At 35.8% G+C, this 17876-nt stretch overlaps 1 protein-coding gene across 2 annotated transcripts in view; it reads right to left on the bottom strand.

Moving 5' to 3' along the window:
* TINAG (tubulointerstitial nephritis antigen) overlaps positions 1-6908 on the bottom strand; it is an 83949-nt gene extending 77041 nt beyond the window's left edge. Inside the window, exon 1 of one of the 2 annotated variants that reach the window (XM_079147643.1) lies at positions 6676-6908. In XM_079147643.1, coding sequence (XP_079003769.1) covers positions 6676-6805 — 130 coding nt within the window. In that variant the 5' untranslated portion in view covers positions 6806-6908. Of the gene's footprint in view, positions 1-6450 lie in introns of both variants that reach the window. The other variant, XM_079147642.1, reaches the window with a different exon arrangement.
* Between the last annotated feature and the right edge of the window lie 10968 nt (positions 6909-17876).

Consider the following 17876-nt stretch of genomic DNA (forward strand, 5'->3'; position numbering starts at 1 on the left):
ACTTCCCAGAGAAGATTGTTGGGTTATATTATTGTCCACAAGAAACACAAATGTGGCATTTGATTATTACTAAATTTCAATGATTTCATATACCTAAATCTTCTTACCCACATAGAGCATATGTTTCTCAAATTCTAGGGCTTTCTAATACTCTTTTCTTATTACCCCACAATGCTTAATTCAATAATAGACGCATAGCACATTCAAATATAAATTATTTTTGTGAAGATGCCAACTTCCAAATGAATGTAAGAACTGCCCTTTGAAACAAAAGATAAACAATTATACTTTGACACTTTACAAATATATTTTAAAACTACTTTGTCTATGAAAAAGTCAGCCTTCTGAAAATACTTTATTCTTTAAAATTACATAGAAACAAATTATTTAATTTATCAAACACTGAACTTGAAAAAATAAAAACTCTAGATATCAATTCAATCCAAATCAACCAATATTCTCCCATCTCATGGCACTGTAATTAGTGTACAATAATTAAGCCACCATACTTCCCCATAAGCAGCTTTCTACATTGTTGATATAAAATAACTGATCCTTTTCCACAAGGTAGAATAAAATAATGGATGAAGGCATCTGATGGGTACTTGCAACAGTTGTTGGCTGCATAATAATTACTCAATAAATTTTAACTTATGAGGAGGAATAGTAGGTTCAGTAGGGTGACAAAAAGAATGCTACTTAGGCATGATACAGAGACATCTGTTAGTGAGGCCATCTACTATGTGCAAGGTGCTGTAGGAGGTGAATTTCCCTTGAATGCAGAGCCTGATTGTGTCACTAATAGGAATTATTCTTCACTAAATATGATCCCCAAGTAATAACATAATGATAATACATGGAGTATCAGGCAGAACTCAAAATCATGTATTATCATGTTATTAGCATATAACTGTATTATTTAACTTCACCATTTATTTTAATGGTCACACCATTGTGACAAAATGAAGAAGTTCAACTAAAATATGTAAGCATTGCTCAAAGTAATCACTAACTTTCAAACCCAAAATACATACAACAGTAGTTTCCGTGTACACTTGTGTAGGTTGGGTATTGAATAACAGGATTTCTACTGACAGAAATTACAGATATATGGATGTTGGCAGAAAATTAGAGAAGTGGATCAGGAAAGAAATAGCAAATGTGGGGTAAATGACCAAATGGAAAGTACATGTGTTACCAAAAGGTGACGTCAACAACTCATCTCCAACTGATGGTTGTCATGCTTGACAATGGATCCATAATTGTCAGATCATCCAACATTTCAAAAGTCACTAGAAGTATGGATTATTAAATGAAAAATCCTGAATTTTAAATGCTTCTAACACATATTAATGCTGTTTTCTGTTGTTTAATTTTTTTCCATGTAGATCATCACACTGTGTATCAATAATGAGAGTTTATCCCTTTCAGATTTTTTCACATCATTTTTTTTCTTAAAGCATAAACAAGTTCCTTCTTGTTAAACAGTAGCAAAGATAGTTAACATACATATTTTGTTTTTAATTTTAAAGGAAATACATAATTTCTCATTATGAATAATGTTTATTTTAGGGTTCTGATATAGAAATATTTACTGTGACAATGAAATGTATTAATATTCCTAATAAGAGAATTGAGAAAGGTTGCCAGATAGTATATGACCTTTCATGAATAAGTGACATTTATCTACAACAGCAATAACTAAACCATAATACATATTCTTATGTGACGGGTTGGCATATTTGACTCCATGGAAATGTTAAAGGCCAGGCTACATGGGAAATGACTAAACAGACTGCGTTTTACCCTGAGACTCCATGTCATGTAGGAAATGCTTCTCTTGTGGGAACACCCCGCCTCTCTATCAATCAATAGTTGCTTAGCATAGCTTGTTTGGCAACACAAAATGGCAATTCTTGTATAATGTAAAATTGTTTTCTTTTTGATTCCTATTTTTCCTAATCAATGTACCATGTCAACAGTGATTGTCTAGATGTTAGTAATCATTCTTTAATTTGTACCTAAGTAAGATCATTTTGACCCACTTCCCCCTTCTGCTTATGATTTTAGATCTCATGATGTTAGTTTGTAATTTTGAATCACAGCAACAGACATTTATGATTGATGGTATAAATGACTTATGGTATAAAAATCCCTGCAACCCTTTGGTCGGGGCTGTTCTCCCAATATCCATTTTTGGGGCATTGTGTGAAATAATCAGCAGGTCAGCTAATAAAGACTCTCAAATTTGAACTTCTCAGTGGTGATCAGTCTGCTCTTAAATTGCACCCCACAACACTTAAACTATGAAATTTGAATGAATCTTAGAATAACCAAAAACTAACAGAATAGGTAAGGACACTAAGAAGAAAACATTTTAATTCCATTTAAAGACATTTTAATGACTAGAATAAGGGAAGATATATTCTATGTCCTTGGATGAGATGTCTTAAAATTACAGAGCTCAATTGTATTCAAATACATTTTTAAATTGTGGTGGTTACCAAGGCTTCAGAGAATAAAGAGAGGAATTGGGAAAGATTGATCAATGGGCACAAAGTTTCATTAGATAGGAGCAAGAAGTTCAGGTGTACTGTTGCACATTACAATGAGTACAGATAATGTATAGTGCAAAAAGTGGGAGAAAGCATGCCATAAAGAAATGATAAATATTTGAGGAAATAAATATGTTTAACTTGATTAATCATTCCACAATATGTGCATGCATGAAAACATCAGGCCACCTCATTAATTTACACACTTATATGCTTTTAGGTAGCAATTAAAATAAATTGAATTTAAGTAAAAATCATTTTATGAAATAGTGCTTAAAATATTAGCTCAAGTTTTGAAGAACTAGATAAACTTTTTAAAAAACTATTTATGGAGCCACATGTAGTAGTAAATGCCTATAATTCCAACCACTTGGGAGGCTTGACACAGGAGGATCACAAGTTTGAGACCCTGTCCTAACTAGAATATGATATACTTCATATTTATACAAATATCAAAATAGACTCTACTGTCATGTATATAAAGGATGGATAAATAAATAAATAAATAGAAAAATAAAAAACATCTGGGGATATAGCTCAGTGGTATAATATTTATCTATCATGTGCAGGATCCTAGATTCAATCCCCAATAGCAGAAAAGAGAATAAAAAGTGTTTATGCAAGATTAAATGTCTATATCCCTAAGTCATCCTACAATAAGGGGCTAATAATTTTCTTTGCTAGATATTAAGATATATTGTATGTCTGTGGATGTCTCCAGATGAAATCCTAGTATTTAATGAGACTAAGAAGAGAAGCTCAATCCATTAGTACTCAGAGAAATGCATTTTTAAAATAGCAATGAGAAATTGTGTTTCGCTGATCATACAAATAAAGACTACAAAGCTGGAGGGTGCCAAGTACTAAGATGTGGGGTAGACAAATCCTTAGAGTCCTATGGGGAGTATAGACTGATGCAGCCTCTACTGAGAGTCATGTGGCAGGTCTTATGTTAAATGAATGTATATCCCAGGCCCAGAAATCCAAGTGTTGTCTTTGGCACATAGTCCATGAGAAGACATGTAGAAAGCCATCCATAATGGACTTATTTATGGTACCGAAGAGCTGTAGGCAACTGAGTTGCCCAAACATTATGGAAAAAGCAGATTCGTAAATGACAGGGAAAAACATCACAGAAAACTAGGCATCAGTCAAAAGCAACAGGCAAGGTATGCATTTGGAGATTTAGAGTTTCCTAAACAGGGTGCAGACTGAAAAAGGTCAAAAGTAGAATTTAGTCTGTAGCAGAATATTATTTATTCAAGCACACAAAGTAAGATTTCACACTTCAAAAAGGAACATAATAGCAAAGGAAGGGCAAGTTGGTTGTGGAGGAAGATGGGAAAGACTCAGACATCAAAAGAAAGAAGGGAAGAAATGAAGAAAGGAGAGAGAGAGGAATTCAGAAAAGGACTGATGGTGGGGGAAAAAAAGAAATCCATACAAATAAGACATAAAGCTTCGTGGACCAAAGGTGATACTGTGCCCTAAATAAAGTTCAGTTAGTTCAACTCTCTGGTCCAGACAGAGTAAAGCATCAGCCTTAGACAATACGTTTAATTTTTTTTAAATACTGTCTGTGCAGATCAAGCAAACCACATCTTTCAACAAGCAGAATGCCATGGGAGACCTCTAATACAACCTCTAGTATTGGCTCTCGAGAGTATCCCTTTTAAATCCTTCCTATCCCTTTTAGATCCTTCTTCCTTCTTTTCTCCTACCTAATTACTGACTCTGCAATTTCTTATAAACTCATGCTGCACATACTACATTCTTAAACCTACCCACCCTCACTCCAGTCCCTAGATGACATCCACTTGTGTTTCACGACTCGGTTCTAATGTCCTGTGTTCAGAACTTTGCTCCCGTAGCTATCCCTCCTGTGTGTCTTTATCTGTGTAAGGTCTCAAGGGGAAGACTAGTCTTATGAAATTTCCACTTCAGTGCCATCTAAGTCTACAATTGCTACAAAACTAGTCCGTGCTACCTTATTTTTTCTTCCTCCAATATTGCTCTAAATGTAGTATAGATGAAATTTGTGGGAACAGGAGAATAATTAAAATTTGGGCTCTTGTCCAAACTTATTAAGAATTTTAAGATGGTAACCTCAGAGTATTAGACCAGCGTGGGATACCTTTGAACACAGAGGTCTTTGTAATTGCATATCATACATCCTATTCTGAAGCCAATCCTATTCTGATTTAACATCTTTCAAAGATTTCTCGCAACAAAACAAAACCCCTAATCCCTAACATGGTCAAGAAGTCGTCACAATATGACCTCTCCAACCACATCTCAGGTCACCTCTCCTCATCATTAGTCTCTGGAAACAATGGACTTTTTCCAGTTCCAAGACCATGTGAGGCTCTTCTCGCTTAGATCTGCAATACTCTTGTCAGCTGTTCTGCAGTTCACCTCATTCCTATTCCTCGCGTGTCAGCCTACATGTTGACTCAGGTTAATGTTATATGTTATGTTACATATTAATGCTATATTGTGTTACACCTTCTCCCTAAATGTTTTCTTCAGAGAATTTTTCACAACTTGCAATTGTGCCGCAAATTTAATGAGTATTTTACACACTCCCGAACTTGACTGGGAGAATAAGATTTTTGTCTTTCTTTATTATTATCATTTGGTGTCAGTAGCACCAAAAGCATTGCCTACCAGGGCAGAGATACTGAATGAATAGTTGTTGAGGAAGGACTAGTTCTCCCATTCCTACTGGAGTATCTGCCACTTCATAGGATGAAATAAATGTTTGCTGAGCTGCTGTCTATGGATAAAATGCAAAGCCTGAGATAAATGGCAACTCTAGAAAATTTTAAACACAAATGCAAGGTTTAAAGAAGAAGGTTTTTTTTCAATTTTTAAACAAGATGACATTATTGAAAATGAAGGCAACAGCACCTGGATTTTGAAATGAGATCTGGGTTTTGAAGTAAAATTATCAAGTCCATGGTTTATATATGTTATCTTCCAACTCAGCTTTATAATCATGAGCACCCACTTACGGTAGAACAACAGAGTTCTAATTAACTCTGGTCTTCTCCTGAGGAGATCTGATATAATGAAAGACAAGGAGAGAGAGATTCAGATTGAAGTGTATATGTAATGTTTTTGTTCCAGAGCTTAGTTATATTAGTTACTGAAAATCACTAGCTATTCTCATATAAGCAGACCAGTATAGTAAATTCCACTGTTCTCCTTGTGAGTTATGTGCATACATCCATTCAACATTATACTTCCACTGCTCTATGTGAAACTCTCTTTTCCTTTAATAATCTTAAAAGCCCCACACTGACAGAAAAAAAAAAATACACATGAAGAATCTATTTGGTATCACTTGGGTATGGAGAGTGACTGACTTTATTTTGCTTTTATCCTGGTTTTGACAGCATTTCTAACACCACAGATTCTAATGCTTGGGATTCATTAGGCCCAGGAAAAATAAGAAAAATGTTACATGAATCTGTGGATAATCAGGTATGTGGGAGTCCTTTGGAGGTTATGCTCAATAAAACTTGAGAGTTCTAATGTCAGCTCATTTTGTAAAGAAAGAAGAGTGTTGAAACTGTGTCCAGATCAACACTCATTGCCATTGAACCAGAACTTTCCTGAAGGTGCCAGTATGATGCAGATATCCTGCATCTGAACCAAAGCAATTTAATAATCCAAAGAAATATATCCTGGCATTCATAATGTTCATGTTCATTTAATTGAAGGAAAGGGAAGGGAACAAAAGGAAAAGAATGGAAGGAAAGGAAGAAAAGAAAGAGGAGGGATGAGAGGGAGGGGTGGGGGAAGAAAAGAAAAGAAAGGAAAGAAAGAATGGAAAGGTTGTCAGATCTTGTCATGGACTAAGAAAATGTGTAATCACACCCCACAAGCCTACCTTCTGGGTACCAAGGCTGTCTGTGAAGAGACCATTCTTTCTCTTCCCGGCAAAAGGACTTGTAATCAGGGCAGCAATCAGAATTTTCCCTTTCACAAAATTTATCACAGTAACACAATGCATTTACTTCATAGAACTCAGTGACACAGTCATCATCTCTGTCTTCACAACAACCAAAAGTTCTACAGTACTGCCCTTGGAAAATGGCTCTTTTGAATCGAGTACCTTCCAAAATGGTGTGATTCCTAGTGAAATAAGCTCCTAGGTCCACTACTCTTTGAGATAAATAACGCTTCTCCATCCAGATTTCTGTAGTCAGATAAGAAAAGATTAAGATTTTATATCCGGTCCACATTCTCTGGAGTTTGGTAGTGCTCCCTCTTTCAGTTATATCCAATACTGTTGGTCTTGGGGGCTTCTCCTTGGAGACACCTCAGCCTAAACCCTGAAACTGAGTCTTTATTTGAACTGAGTATACTTCCTATAGTTAAACATTAATCAAGGATTCCAATGTTTGCCCAAGATAATACAAATGCTAGAAATAGACTACTGTAATTGCACCAAAGTTAAAAATTTATATTTCATATAATGTCAAAAATTTGTATTACCCTCATGATAATACATAAATTCTTATGTATAGATGGTATATTGAATATTGCTTGCCCCTAGTAAGTCTAGATTCTTAAATCAAAAACCTCACTGGTATGTACATGGCAGAAATTATGACTGTAATACCTAGGAAATTCAGAAGTCAAAAATGCTATTATTCTTTTCGCCTATTTGCACTGTGTCTAACATCCAGGATCTCAGGACGTTGCCTGCTAGGATCTGTCATATCAATAACAGTTGCTCTAAATCATGCCCAGTCACACACTGGCTTGATTTCCCATCTGCACACCATTTACCTACCAAAAGTACTTTGATTTCAAGGCTTAGCGGAGTCTGATTCATCTAGAAATTCCCTGAAGGTGACCTTATTTCTCCCTACCTGTGTTGCTACTTAGCATTAAGAGTAACTTGCAATATCTGGAAGGCAATTTATAACCAAGAAAATTCAGTACTCTCTGCTAAACAGCTTGGGGGGAGGGGAGTTGTAAAGGAATCTCAAAGGTCATGATGTCTTTAGTTGTTCTGTAGAGCTGTGCATTTACAGTGGGTTTTTGCTAAACTGTATTTATTCATTAACTACAATAACTTGGCTATGGGATAAGTAACCAGCAGACGATGATTCAGCAAGTGTGGTTGGGTGGACTAGTGGAAAGGACCTATCTTAGCAATCTGAAACCTGGACTTCGGTCCCCAAGCTACTGTTTAATTGGCTGTATGACCTTGGGATAACCCCTTACCTCTCTGGCCCTCAGTTATTTTTCCATAAAACAAGGATCTTCCTCTCCAAGTTTATTTCATAATTCTAATCTTTCAAACTTGTCCCTCCACATTTTATTCAACTCCCTTTTATCCTCAATATGTCATTTTTTCTGATACTTCCTTCTCAGAATATAAACAAGTGTCTATTTATTTATTTTTTTAAATTCTGCATCTTGGTGTCACTAACCATGTTCTGCCTATCTCTTTAATCCAAGAAATGCCCCCTCCACTCCCTTGACATCCAGGGAGTCACTAAGCCACTGCAAAGTACTATCTACATGGTCACATACTTCCACTAATGACTGCCAAATACCCAATTTGTATGGACTTGCATCCTTCTTTATGATACTTGAATCTTCTGCGGCATTCTAAAAGTTTACATATTAAGTGTACTCAGAAAAAAAGAAAAAAGAAGGAAAGGAGGAGTGGGAGAAAAGGAGGGAGGGAGAAAAGAGGGGAGAGGAAAGAAGTAGGGGGGAGAGGAGGGGAGGAGAGGGGAAGGAAGGGAAAGGAAGAGAAAGAAAAAGACTGAGAGGAAGGGAGAAAAATGGCAAGTGTGAGGTGATAGATATGTTCATTAGTTTGATCATGGTGATTATTTCGCAATGTCCATCAATATGTGAAATCATGTACTTTAAATATACACCATTTTAATTTGTCAATTACACCTCCATCTGGGGGACAAGAACAGGTGCCTAAGTGTTATCCTAAGGGAATTCAAATTCTTCTATTCAAGTCCTTCTACCTACTGGCAGCAGGTCTTTGGGAAAGTGACAACTACCTCAATGTTTCAGTTTACTCTTTGGTAAAATTAGAGTAATAATATCGTTTGGACAATATTGTAGGTGGGTGGAAAATTTAAATGAAATAACATAAAATACTTTATATGTCACATGTTGAAGATTAGACGTATTCATTTAATCATTAATGTCTATCCTCCACATGGAAACTCTCCTTCGCCTTTTATATTTCATTCTCTCCTGACTCTCACCTAATGCTTCATAAGACTCTCAACTTACCTGCTCTCTCTTGGATCCACTTCCTTCCTTTCTCAATAATCATTTGAAATAAATATGTCTTATTTGGGGAGATGCCTATTTATATCCTTTGCCCATTTTAAATGGGGTTGTTTTCTTGTTACTGAATTATTTGAATTCTTACATATTTGGATATCATCCCCTTATCAGATTTATAGTTTGCAAATATTTTCTCCCATTCTATAGGTTCTCTTTTCTCTCTGTGAATTGTTTCTTTTGCTGTGCAGAAGCTTTTTGGTTTAATATATTCCAGTTTGTTGAGTTTTTTTTGCTTTTGCTGCCTGTGTTTTTGCAGTTATAAGCAAAGAAAAAACATAAAAGTACTGTCCAGACCAGTGTCATGGAGCTTTTCAGAAGCAACCTTTAAACAATGCCTTTAAAAGTTGGTATATAATTACCATCTTCCGCTAGCCCTTGGATGGGTATTCTCTGACATGCACATCTACATAGCCCAGATCCTGTGTTAAGAGTGAGGATTCTATAGTGAGAGGGTGACAGTATCATCCTGCCTTCTTGTTCATAGCTCCTGGTTAATACTTCCATTCACCAGTGCCTCCTGAGTTGTATCTAGTGATTATAGTATCTTGCTTTATCTAATTTGCCCCCTCTAAATTGAAAAATAAGGAAACTTTATAAATCCATGTAAGAAATTACACACTAAAATGGCATGTTTGACCCAAGTCCTACAACTTTTTGCCTTCCCTCAGATCATGGTCATCAATGGCGTGAGTCTTCTCGTCCCTCCATGAGTTTAGCAACATCTGGAGATGGGTTTTATTGCTCCACTGTAATTCAGCAGGTCAAGAACAGAGAGGCTGCTAACCATCCTGGAATGTGCAGGAACTGAACCAACAGCAACAACCAATTATCTGACCCCAAGTGTTAATAATGTCATTGTTGATAAATCCTGACTTACACATGTCAAAAAGTGTTAAAGAACTATCATTCTCCTTGGATGAGCTACATTTTCAATGATAAGAAAAGTGCTGCAAGGGCCTCTTCTTGTATTTTACTACCTTCATTGCACAAGGAACGATGGAGGCAAGCAATAGACTCCTGATTTTACCTGGAGAAGATAAAATTAAATGCCATGATCTTCTGCCACAAAGGTCTTAGCTGGAATCATGAGAACAAAATGACGGTGGAAATTTCTAGTTTTGTTTTCAATTGTCACCTTTCAGATATATTTAAACATATAAGATAGACTCAAAAGGGATACTATTGTATTCTACCCAACCACTGCTCCCTAATCTGTGTTTTGCTGGGAAATAGAATAGTCCCCTTTTTCAGATGTAGAACAAAATCTATGAGAGAGACAGAATAGGAAGGTAGGCTTGTTGACAATAATTTATCTGGTTGTCTTAAATTCTGTCATTAAACATGAATTACTTTGAATTATAGAGAAGGCAAAACATCCCTTTGGTAGTTAAGAGTCCTTTTGAGGAAAATTTGAGTAATTTTCATCCTTGAGAACTAAGGGCCCGATCCCCTCACTTTGACAGAGATCTAGGATGGTCTCATGAGGTGATGAGGGCTGATGGGGGACAGCAAGGAAAGGGTGAAGTCAGAGAAGACCTGAAAAAGGCAAAGGGTTCTTTCCTTACATATCCAGCTGTCAATTTTTATTTGAAGCAATGGTCTTACTTCTACTCCACTGAGTTAAATCAAATTTTAGATTAATAAAGATTTCAATGAGACTAAAGAAAACTTTCTAGCTACAAGATATATTTGTCTTGGGATTAAGCTGCTGAGGGAGACTAGAGGAGTTTGATGCATTATAATATCAAGATATGTCTGAGTATATACTATATATGTCTGTATCATAAACAATGCACATTGTATATTATGGTATGTGTATGTAGGTGTGTGGCATATACTTATGTGTTTAATCTCACGAGATCCTTGCCACAGCATGTGATGACAGAGATTATAACTATTTTCCCTTTTTAGTTTCTATAGATGAAAGCCTTGGGTTCAAGTGACTAAGCAAGGTCACACAGGGTGTGCAGCACCAAGTGACTGAGCAATTTCCTGCTTTATCCTGCCTGTCTGTCACATATCCACTTGGATTTCTTGTCTGAACCTGGCCTCAACGGTGACTTGGAAAATATTTCCAGATACTTTCCCAGCCTGATGATTCCTGAGGTGGAGGGAGTATGTGAGGGGTGGTGTGCAGAGGTCGAGATCTAGGCATCTTTATTAGAGGCGAAAAAATGTAGTTTCACTAATTGGGTGTGTATTGTAAAAACACACAGATGAAACTGCTCTCTTCTGTGATAGTTTATCAGTTAATGCTGATTTGGTCTCTAATTATACACTGCCAAGAAAACTGAACAAAAATTACAAGCTTAACAGATCCATGAAATGGAAAAGAGAATCTTGCAATAGATCTCCAGCTGACAATAGTTCAGGATGCTGACCAAGGTCAAGGCTTTTAGCAATTGCTCCAGGCCTTCTAACCTCTATTATAATTAAATGGGTACTTTTTATTTCACTTCCTCTTGTTTGTAAGCATTTTTTTCCATTATTTCCCAACACAGGACCTGCATGATATGGTGGTTTGTGCATTTGCAGATTAACACAGCCTCCTTCAAGCACCATAGAAACCTTTAATGGAACAAGAATGATGCATTCATTTGAGACTGAAAAAAGAAGTCCTAACAAAAGCCTTATTTCACCTCACACCCAGGCTCCATTCTGGCTCAAGGACCTCCCATAGAAGTTAGGATGCCAACTTTTTATCCTCAATGTGAACTGGTGAGGAGTGACTCAAACTTCATAATGACAAAACCCAAAAAGAAGAAAAGAAAAAAGCATAAAGACAAAGAGGGTAGCGAAAGATTACAATGGAAGAAAAACTATTAGGGAAATGTTATTAGAGGAAAAATTTGCACATATATTAAAAATAAAGTTTTCTTTTCACATCAAAATTCTAATCCAATATATTTAAAGCAGGAAAACATTAGAAAATTCAAATCATTACTTCTGTAGCTAATAAAAATTTTTAATTAGTGCTTTACTTCAGAAGAGGCCCTTGAAAACAAGAAAATAGGCCTGCTATCTCATGCTCAGCATACTTCTTACAGTATAATATGCTTTGAGAAAAAAAAACAATTTAGTCTCTCATTTGCTTTCTCAAAAAACATATGTTGAACTCCAAACATACTCTGGGCGTTGAGCTGTGTTGAGCAAACACACATATTATTTAAAACTGACCCTATTCCTTAAAGACCAATCCCATATATCCAGGGATGTCAACTTGTAAGGAAACCATTGCAATGAGCCTCATAAGTTTTATTGCAAGGGACATGTAAAGAGCACAAGGGGGAGTGATCAGTCCTTCCTTGTGGAATTAGGGAAGACAACACCGAAGTCAGAAGGATACTTGCCATGTAAAGTAGATATAATTTGTAGACTGAGAAATATAATGTTATCGGCATGTTGGAAAACTGGTAAGGGCCAGATGATTTTGGACTTTGAAGATATACTTTTTCACTTTAAAATTTTAAAAGGGAGAGTCAATAGCCGTTTTTGGTCTTCCAAGTGTGTGTTTTTTTGTTTGTTTGTTTTTGTTTGTTTAAATTACGTGTTGACAGCACTTAATTTCCTTTGGGGATCTAAGATATTCTGATGAGATCATCAGTCATGAGTCAGTTGTTAGAGGTCTCACATGCCATATGATGAACTAGTTACTCTTCCTGACAGTTTGAATATTGAGTGGAATGACTGGTGTATAGAGCAAATAGAACTGAGTTGTTTAGATACCAGTGCTTCTAAAAATTGATCTTGAGGTGCAGACCAAGATCCCTAGTCACACAGCTTTTTCTTAGTTCTGTGAATACCAACAACTAACAAATTCTTTTCTTTTGGTTGAAACCAAAATTCTTCAAATTTATTCCAAACTCATAACAAGAAGTTATTCCAAATTCATAACAAGACAAGGGTATGGTCACAATGGCATTTTTAATAGATCATTGTATTACCCACGTAGAGAATGGATTGGATGACAATGACACTGGAGGTTGGAAAATAAGTCAAGATATTATTGCAGTAGTCTGGGCAAAAGTCGATGAGATTTTGCCCTTGAGAAATGGTACTAGAATAAAGAGTTCTAGTGGAGATGGTTAAGAGTCGCTACTTAGAAAAGACCAATTGATGTGAGGGAAAAGAAGAGAGGTTGCTTAGGGTGAGTTTTCGGATTTCTTGACTGAATGACTAGATAGTAACAATTAGCTTAGGAGAGAAATTTAGGACAAAGATGAGCTCAGTTTGGAACCTTATTAAGGTTTGATTTTCTGGTGGATTAGCCATATGGAGACATCTAATGAGAAAAACTGACTTCCATCATTGCTAGAGTGTAATTTGGAAGCCATCAGCACATAGTTGACTGGTAAAAGCTGTGGAAGTAAATGGCATTAGACACCATCGGTAAGGACTGAAGTATGACTCTGTCATTAAGATACTTAACAGTCTAAATGTGTTTGTAAAATCCTCTGCAAAAAATTTTATGTTAGAACCTCATTGGCAATACTGAAAGTGGTTTTTTTTTTTTAATAATTTCTTTAATATACAATATAAAAGAATTCTAAATGTTCTTCGTGTATTTGTTTTATGAGAGACATGGTATAACAGAATGATTCTTTGCTTTGGACTTAAATCAAAATCTGACTGGAATTCCTTAGTAGCCATGTGTTCTTGGTCAGTTAGTTATCTTCTTACAGATTTGGCTAACTCAAATATCAAAATAGGAATGATACTATCTAACTAACAGAGTTGCTTTGAGGATTAAATAATGTGTACAAATGTACTGTAACCATAACAGAAGCTCCTTTGTTTTCAAAGAATAAATTTGCCTAAGGATAATCTAAAGTAGATGTGTTTCAAAGTTCAAAGGGACTCACAAGTTTCTATCATGTGACCCCTAGATACATTTCCCCTAAAATGACTTAAAATCAAGTATAATCTTCTTTCCTAAAATAAGTACAATTGGAAATCTTCTTCAAAACAAGACCCACCACTTTTCCAGTGATCTCTACACCTGTGAAAGGGAACTTCTCAGCAATGGAATCAGCTTTTTCCTCGGCTTGTCACTGATTTTAATGTCCTTATTAGAAGGGCTTGGACCTATGGAATCATCACTAGCTTCAGGGAATCCTCCCAAACCTTACTTTCGCTAGCACAACTTTCAAAGCTTAAAAACCCTTGTCAATTACAAACCCCACAGTCTCACTTCAAGACTCCTAATTGAGTGATTTTTGCACTGGCATATAATACAGCAGCTGGGAAGCAAATTATAAACATGAAATTAACTTAGTTTCCAAATCTCATCCCTCACATTTATTCTTCTCATTGTATGTAATGAGATGGCGCTGTAGATAACAACAAACTACAGGAGTTCATTCAAAAACTCTATTCATTTTCAGTCCTCGTTTTCCTTATCTTTTTTTTGCCCTATTAATTTCAACCAGTACAAACTTGGAGCCTCAATGTATTTCATAATGTGAAATGGTCATTTGAGATCCTTCTTATTGGAAAATGAGTCATCCCATACACTTATGTATAGTTATCCTGTTCCTCATCATTTTTGTTTTATAAAAATTATCTACTTCCCATTCTACTATGCCTTTCATTTTTGGTACCTATTGTGCACTTACCAGTTATGGCAGGGTTAATCATGATCATAAATTGCCTCAAAACTAACACATGGATGGCAGACTTCCGGTATGACTCAAGAAATACAATGACTAAAATGACCTAACATTACTACTAACCCCATCTATGGGCAGTGGGTGCTTTTTAATTGCAGTATAATTTTGTTCACAGAGTCCACAACTGAAAATGCATCAGTTGAAAAGTTTTTGTATCAGATACATAATAGGCCATCAATATATATTAGTTTCCTCCTTCCATTGTTTTCTTGCTCTGCCCTTCTCTTTCCTATCATTCACCTTTAGATAATAAATGCATTGGATGATCTTGTCTAACCTTAAATTCTAATCTCTAATGGACTCTTAACATTCAACAGTCATATTTCTTCCCTGCGTAGAACAGAAGAAAGTTTGTATTCATGAGTGGGGATCCTCAGTGTATTCATCTTCCATTTACTCAGAGAGATGATGATAACAACCCATTCAAAAATGATGATGTTCAATCAGAACAGAACAAGGAAAATGAGATGAAACACTGGCTGAGGCGGATGTATGTGGGTTGGGGGATGGATGATGGTTCCTGACAAAACAGGGCTCCTGTTTCTTGGGAAGGAGATACCTTTTGGTGTGTTATTATGGAGATGTTACACTGCGGGTCTTTTCCTCCCCAATACTAGGTAGGAAACAGGGCTCACCAGAAAGACTGAGCCATTTTGAGCAAATGCTCCTGTGAACCTCAGAAAAGATAAAAGGGAATCATTTTCATTGTCACAAAAAAAGGGGGGGAGGGGAATGAATGAAGACTAGTAACTCTTCTAAATCAATTCAAAGTTTCAAGTCTGAAGCCAGAAGAATGAATACATCCTTTACATGATGTGGAGAAAATAAATGACAGAACTTGAAATAATTCTCCTTTAAACTGTGGTCAAAAGATGGCATAATAAACCAGGTTTGTTGTCACACACCTGTAATCCCAGGGACTCAGGAGGCTGAGCAGGAGGAGCTGAGTTCAAGGTCAGTCCCAACAATTTAACAAGGCCCTAAGCAACTTAGCAAGACCCATCTCAAAATAAAAAATAAAAAAGGCCAGGGATGTGGCTCAGGGAATTGCATCTCTGGGTTCATCCCTGGTACCAAAGAAAAGAAAGAAAACAAAAAACAAAAAAAAAAAAAGAGCATACTTCAATAAATTTGGAAAATCTAGAAGAAATGGGTACATTTCGAGACAACACAATCTGCCAAAATTTGAGTCAAGAGGACATAGAAAACCTAAACAAAAACAATAACTTGTAATGAGATACAAGCAGTAAGTAAAAAGCCTTTCAATAAATAAAGCCCAGGATCAGATGGATTCTCAGCTGAATTCTACCAAAACCTTTAAAGAAGAGGGTAATGCCAATACTCCTCAAATCATTCCATGAAATAGAAAGGCATGGAACACTTCCAAATCCATTCTTACAAAACCAGTATTGCACTCATACTAAATCAGATAGGACACATCAAGGAAAGAAAACTACAGACCAATAACCACAATGAACTTAGGTGCAAAAATGCTTAATAAAATATTAACAAATTGTATTCAACAACATGTTAGGAATATTGTGTACCATGACCAAGTTACTTTTATTCCAGAGATGCAAAGATGGTTTGATATATGCAAATCAATACATGTAATTCATCACATTAACAGAATTAGGATAAAATTACTTAGTAATCTCAATAGATTCCAAGAAGTCCTTTGACAAAATTCAGTACCCATTCATGATAAAAACACTGAAGAAACTAGAGATAGAGGGAACCTACCTCAATATCATAAAGACTATATATGAAAAACCCAAAGCCAACCTCCTAGTAAGTGGAGAAAAACTGAAAGCATTTCCTTTAAAATCTGGGACAAGACAAGGATGTTCACTCTCATCACTCCTATTTAATATGGTTCTAGAAATTCTAACCAGAGCAATTAGGCAAGGGAAGGAAATAAAAGAGATAAAAATAGGAAAGAAAGAAGTCAAATTATCACTGTTTGTAGATGACATGATTCTCTACATGGAAGATTCAAAAACTCAACTAAAATACTGCTAAAGCTAATAAACAAATTTGGCAAAGTAGCAGTTTACAAAAATTTATATACAAAAATCAATAGCTTTCCTATATACCAACAACAAATCTGCTGAGAAAGAAATCAGGACAATTCCTTTCACAATTCCCTCCTAAAAAATAAAATAAATATCTTGGAATAGATCTATCCTTGGGAGAAGATCTCTACAGTGAAAACTATAGAACATCGAAGAAATTGCAGAAGACCTCAGAAGATGGCAAGACCTCCCAGGTTTGTGAATAGGCAGAATTAATATTGTTGAAATGGTCATCCTACCAAAAGCAATATATAGATTCAATGCAATCCCAATCAAAATACCAATGACATCCTTCATAGAACTAAGAAATAGTCCTAAAATTCATTTGGAAGAATAAAAGACCCAGGATAGTCAAAGCAATTTTAAGCTAAAAAAGTAAAGCTGGAGGCTTCACAATACTTGACTTCAAATTATATTGCAGAGCTATAGTAACAAAAACTTCATGGTACTGGTATAAAAACCAGACACACAGATTAATGGCAAAGAATAGAAGGCAGAGACTAATCCACACAGATATAGTCATCCGATCCTTTACAAAGGTGCCGAAAACTTATTCTGGAGAAAAGACAAACTTTTTAACAAATGGTGCTGGATAACTGGTTATCCACCTGTAGAAGGATGAGACTAATCCTTATCTCTCACACTGTACAAAAGTCAACACAAAATGGATCAAAGACCCCAGAAATAGACCAGAAACTATGCACTCCATAAAGAAAATGTAGGGTCAACATTCCAGCTTTTAGGCACAGGTAATGATTTCTCAATAGCATGCCTAAAGCTCAGGAAATAATGCCAAGAGTTAATAAATGGGACAACATTAAATTTAAAAGTTTCTATTCAGTAAAGGAAACAATTAGGAGTGTGAAAAGAGAATCCACAGAATGGAAGAAAGTCTTTGCTAGCTACTCTTCTGACAGAGGATTAATATCTAGAAAACATAAAAAGTTCAAAAAACTTTATGCCAAAATCTCAAATAATCCAATTAGTAAATGGGCAAATAAACAGACTTTCCTTGAAAGAAGAAATACTAAAGGCCAACAAATACATGAAAAAAATGTTCAATTGGGGAAATGCAAATTAAAACAACACTGATACTGCATTTCACACCAGCCAAAATGGCAGTCATCATGAATAAAAATAATAATAAATGCTGGAGAAGATGTGGAGAAAAAAGAACACTTTTATGTTTTTGGTAGAACTGTAAACTAGTACAACCACTATGGAAATCAGTACGGAGA

Source organism: Sciurus vulgaris, assembly GCF_902686455.1.
Source record: "Sciurus vulgaris genome assembly, chromosome: 7".
NCBI classification, from domain to species: domain Eukaryota; kingdom Metazoa; phylum Chordata; class Mammalia; order Rodentia; family Sciuridae; genus Sciurus; species Sciurus vulgaris.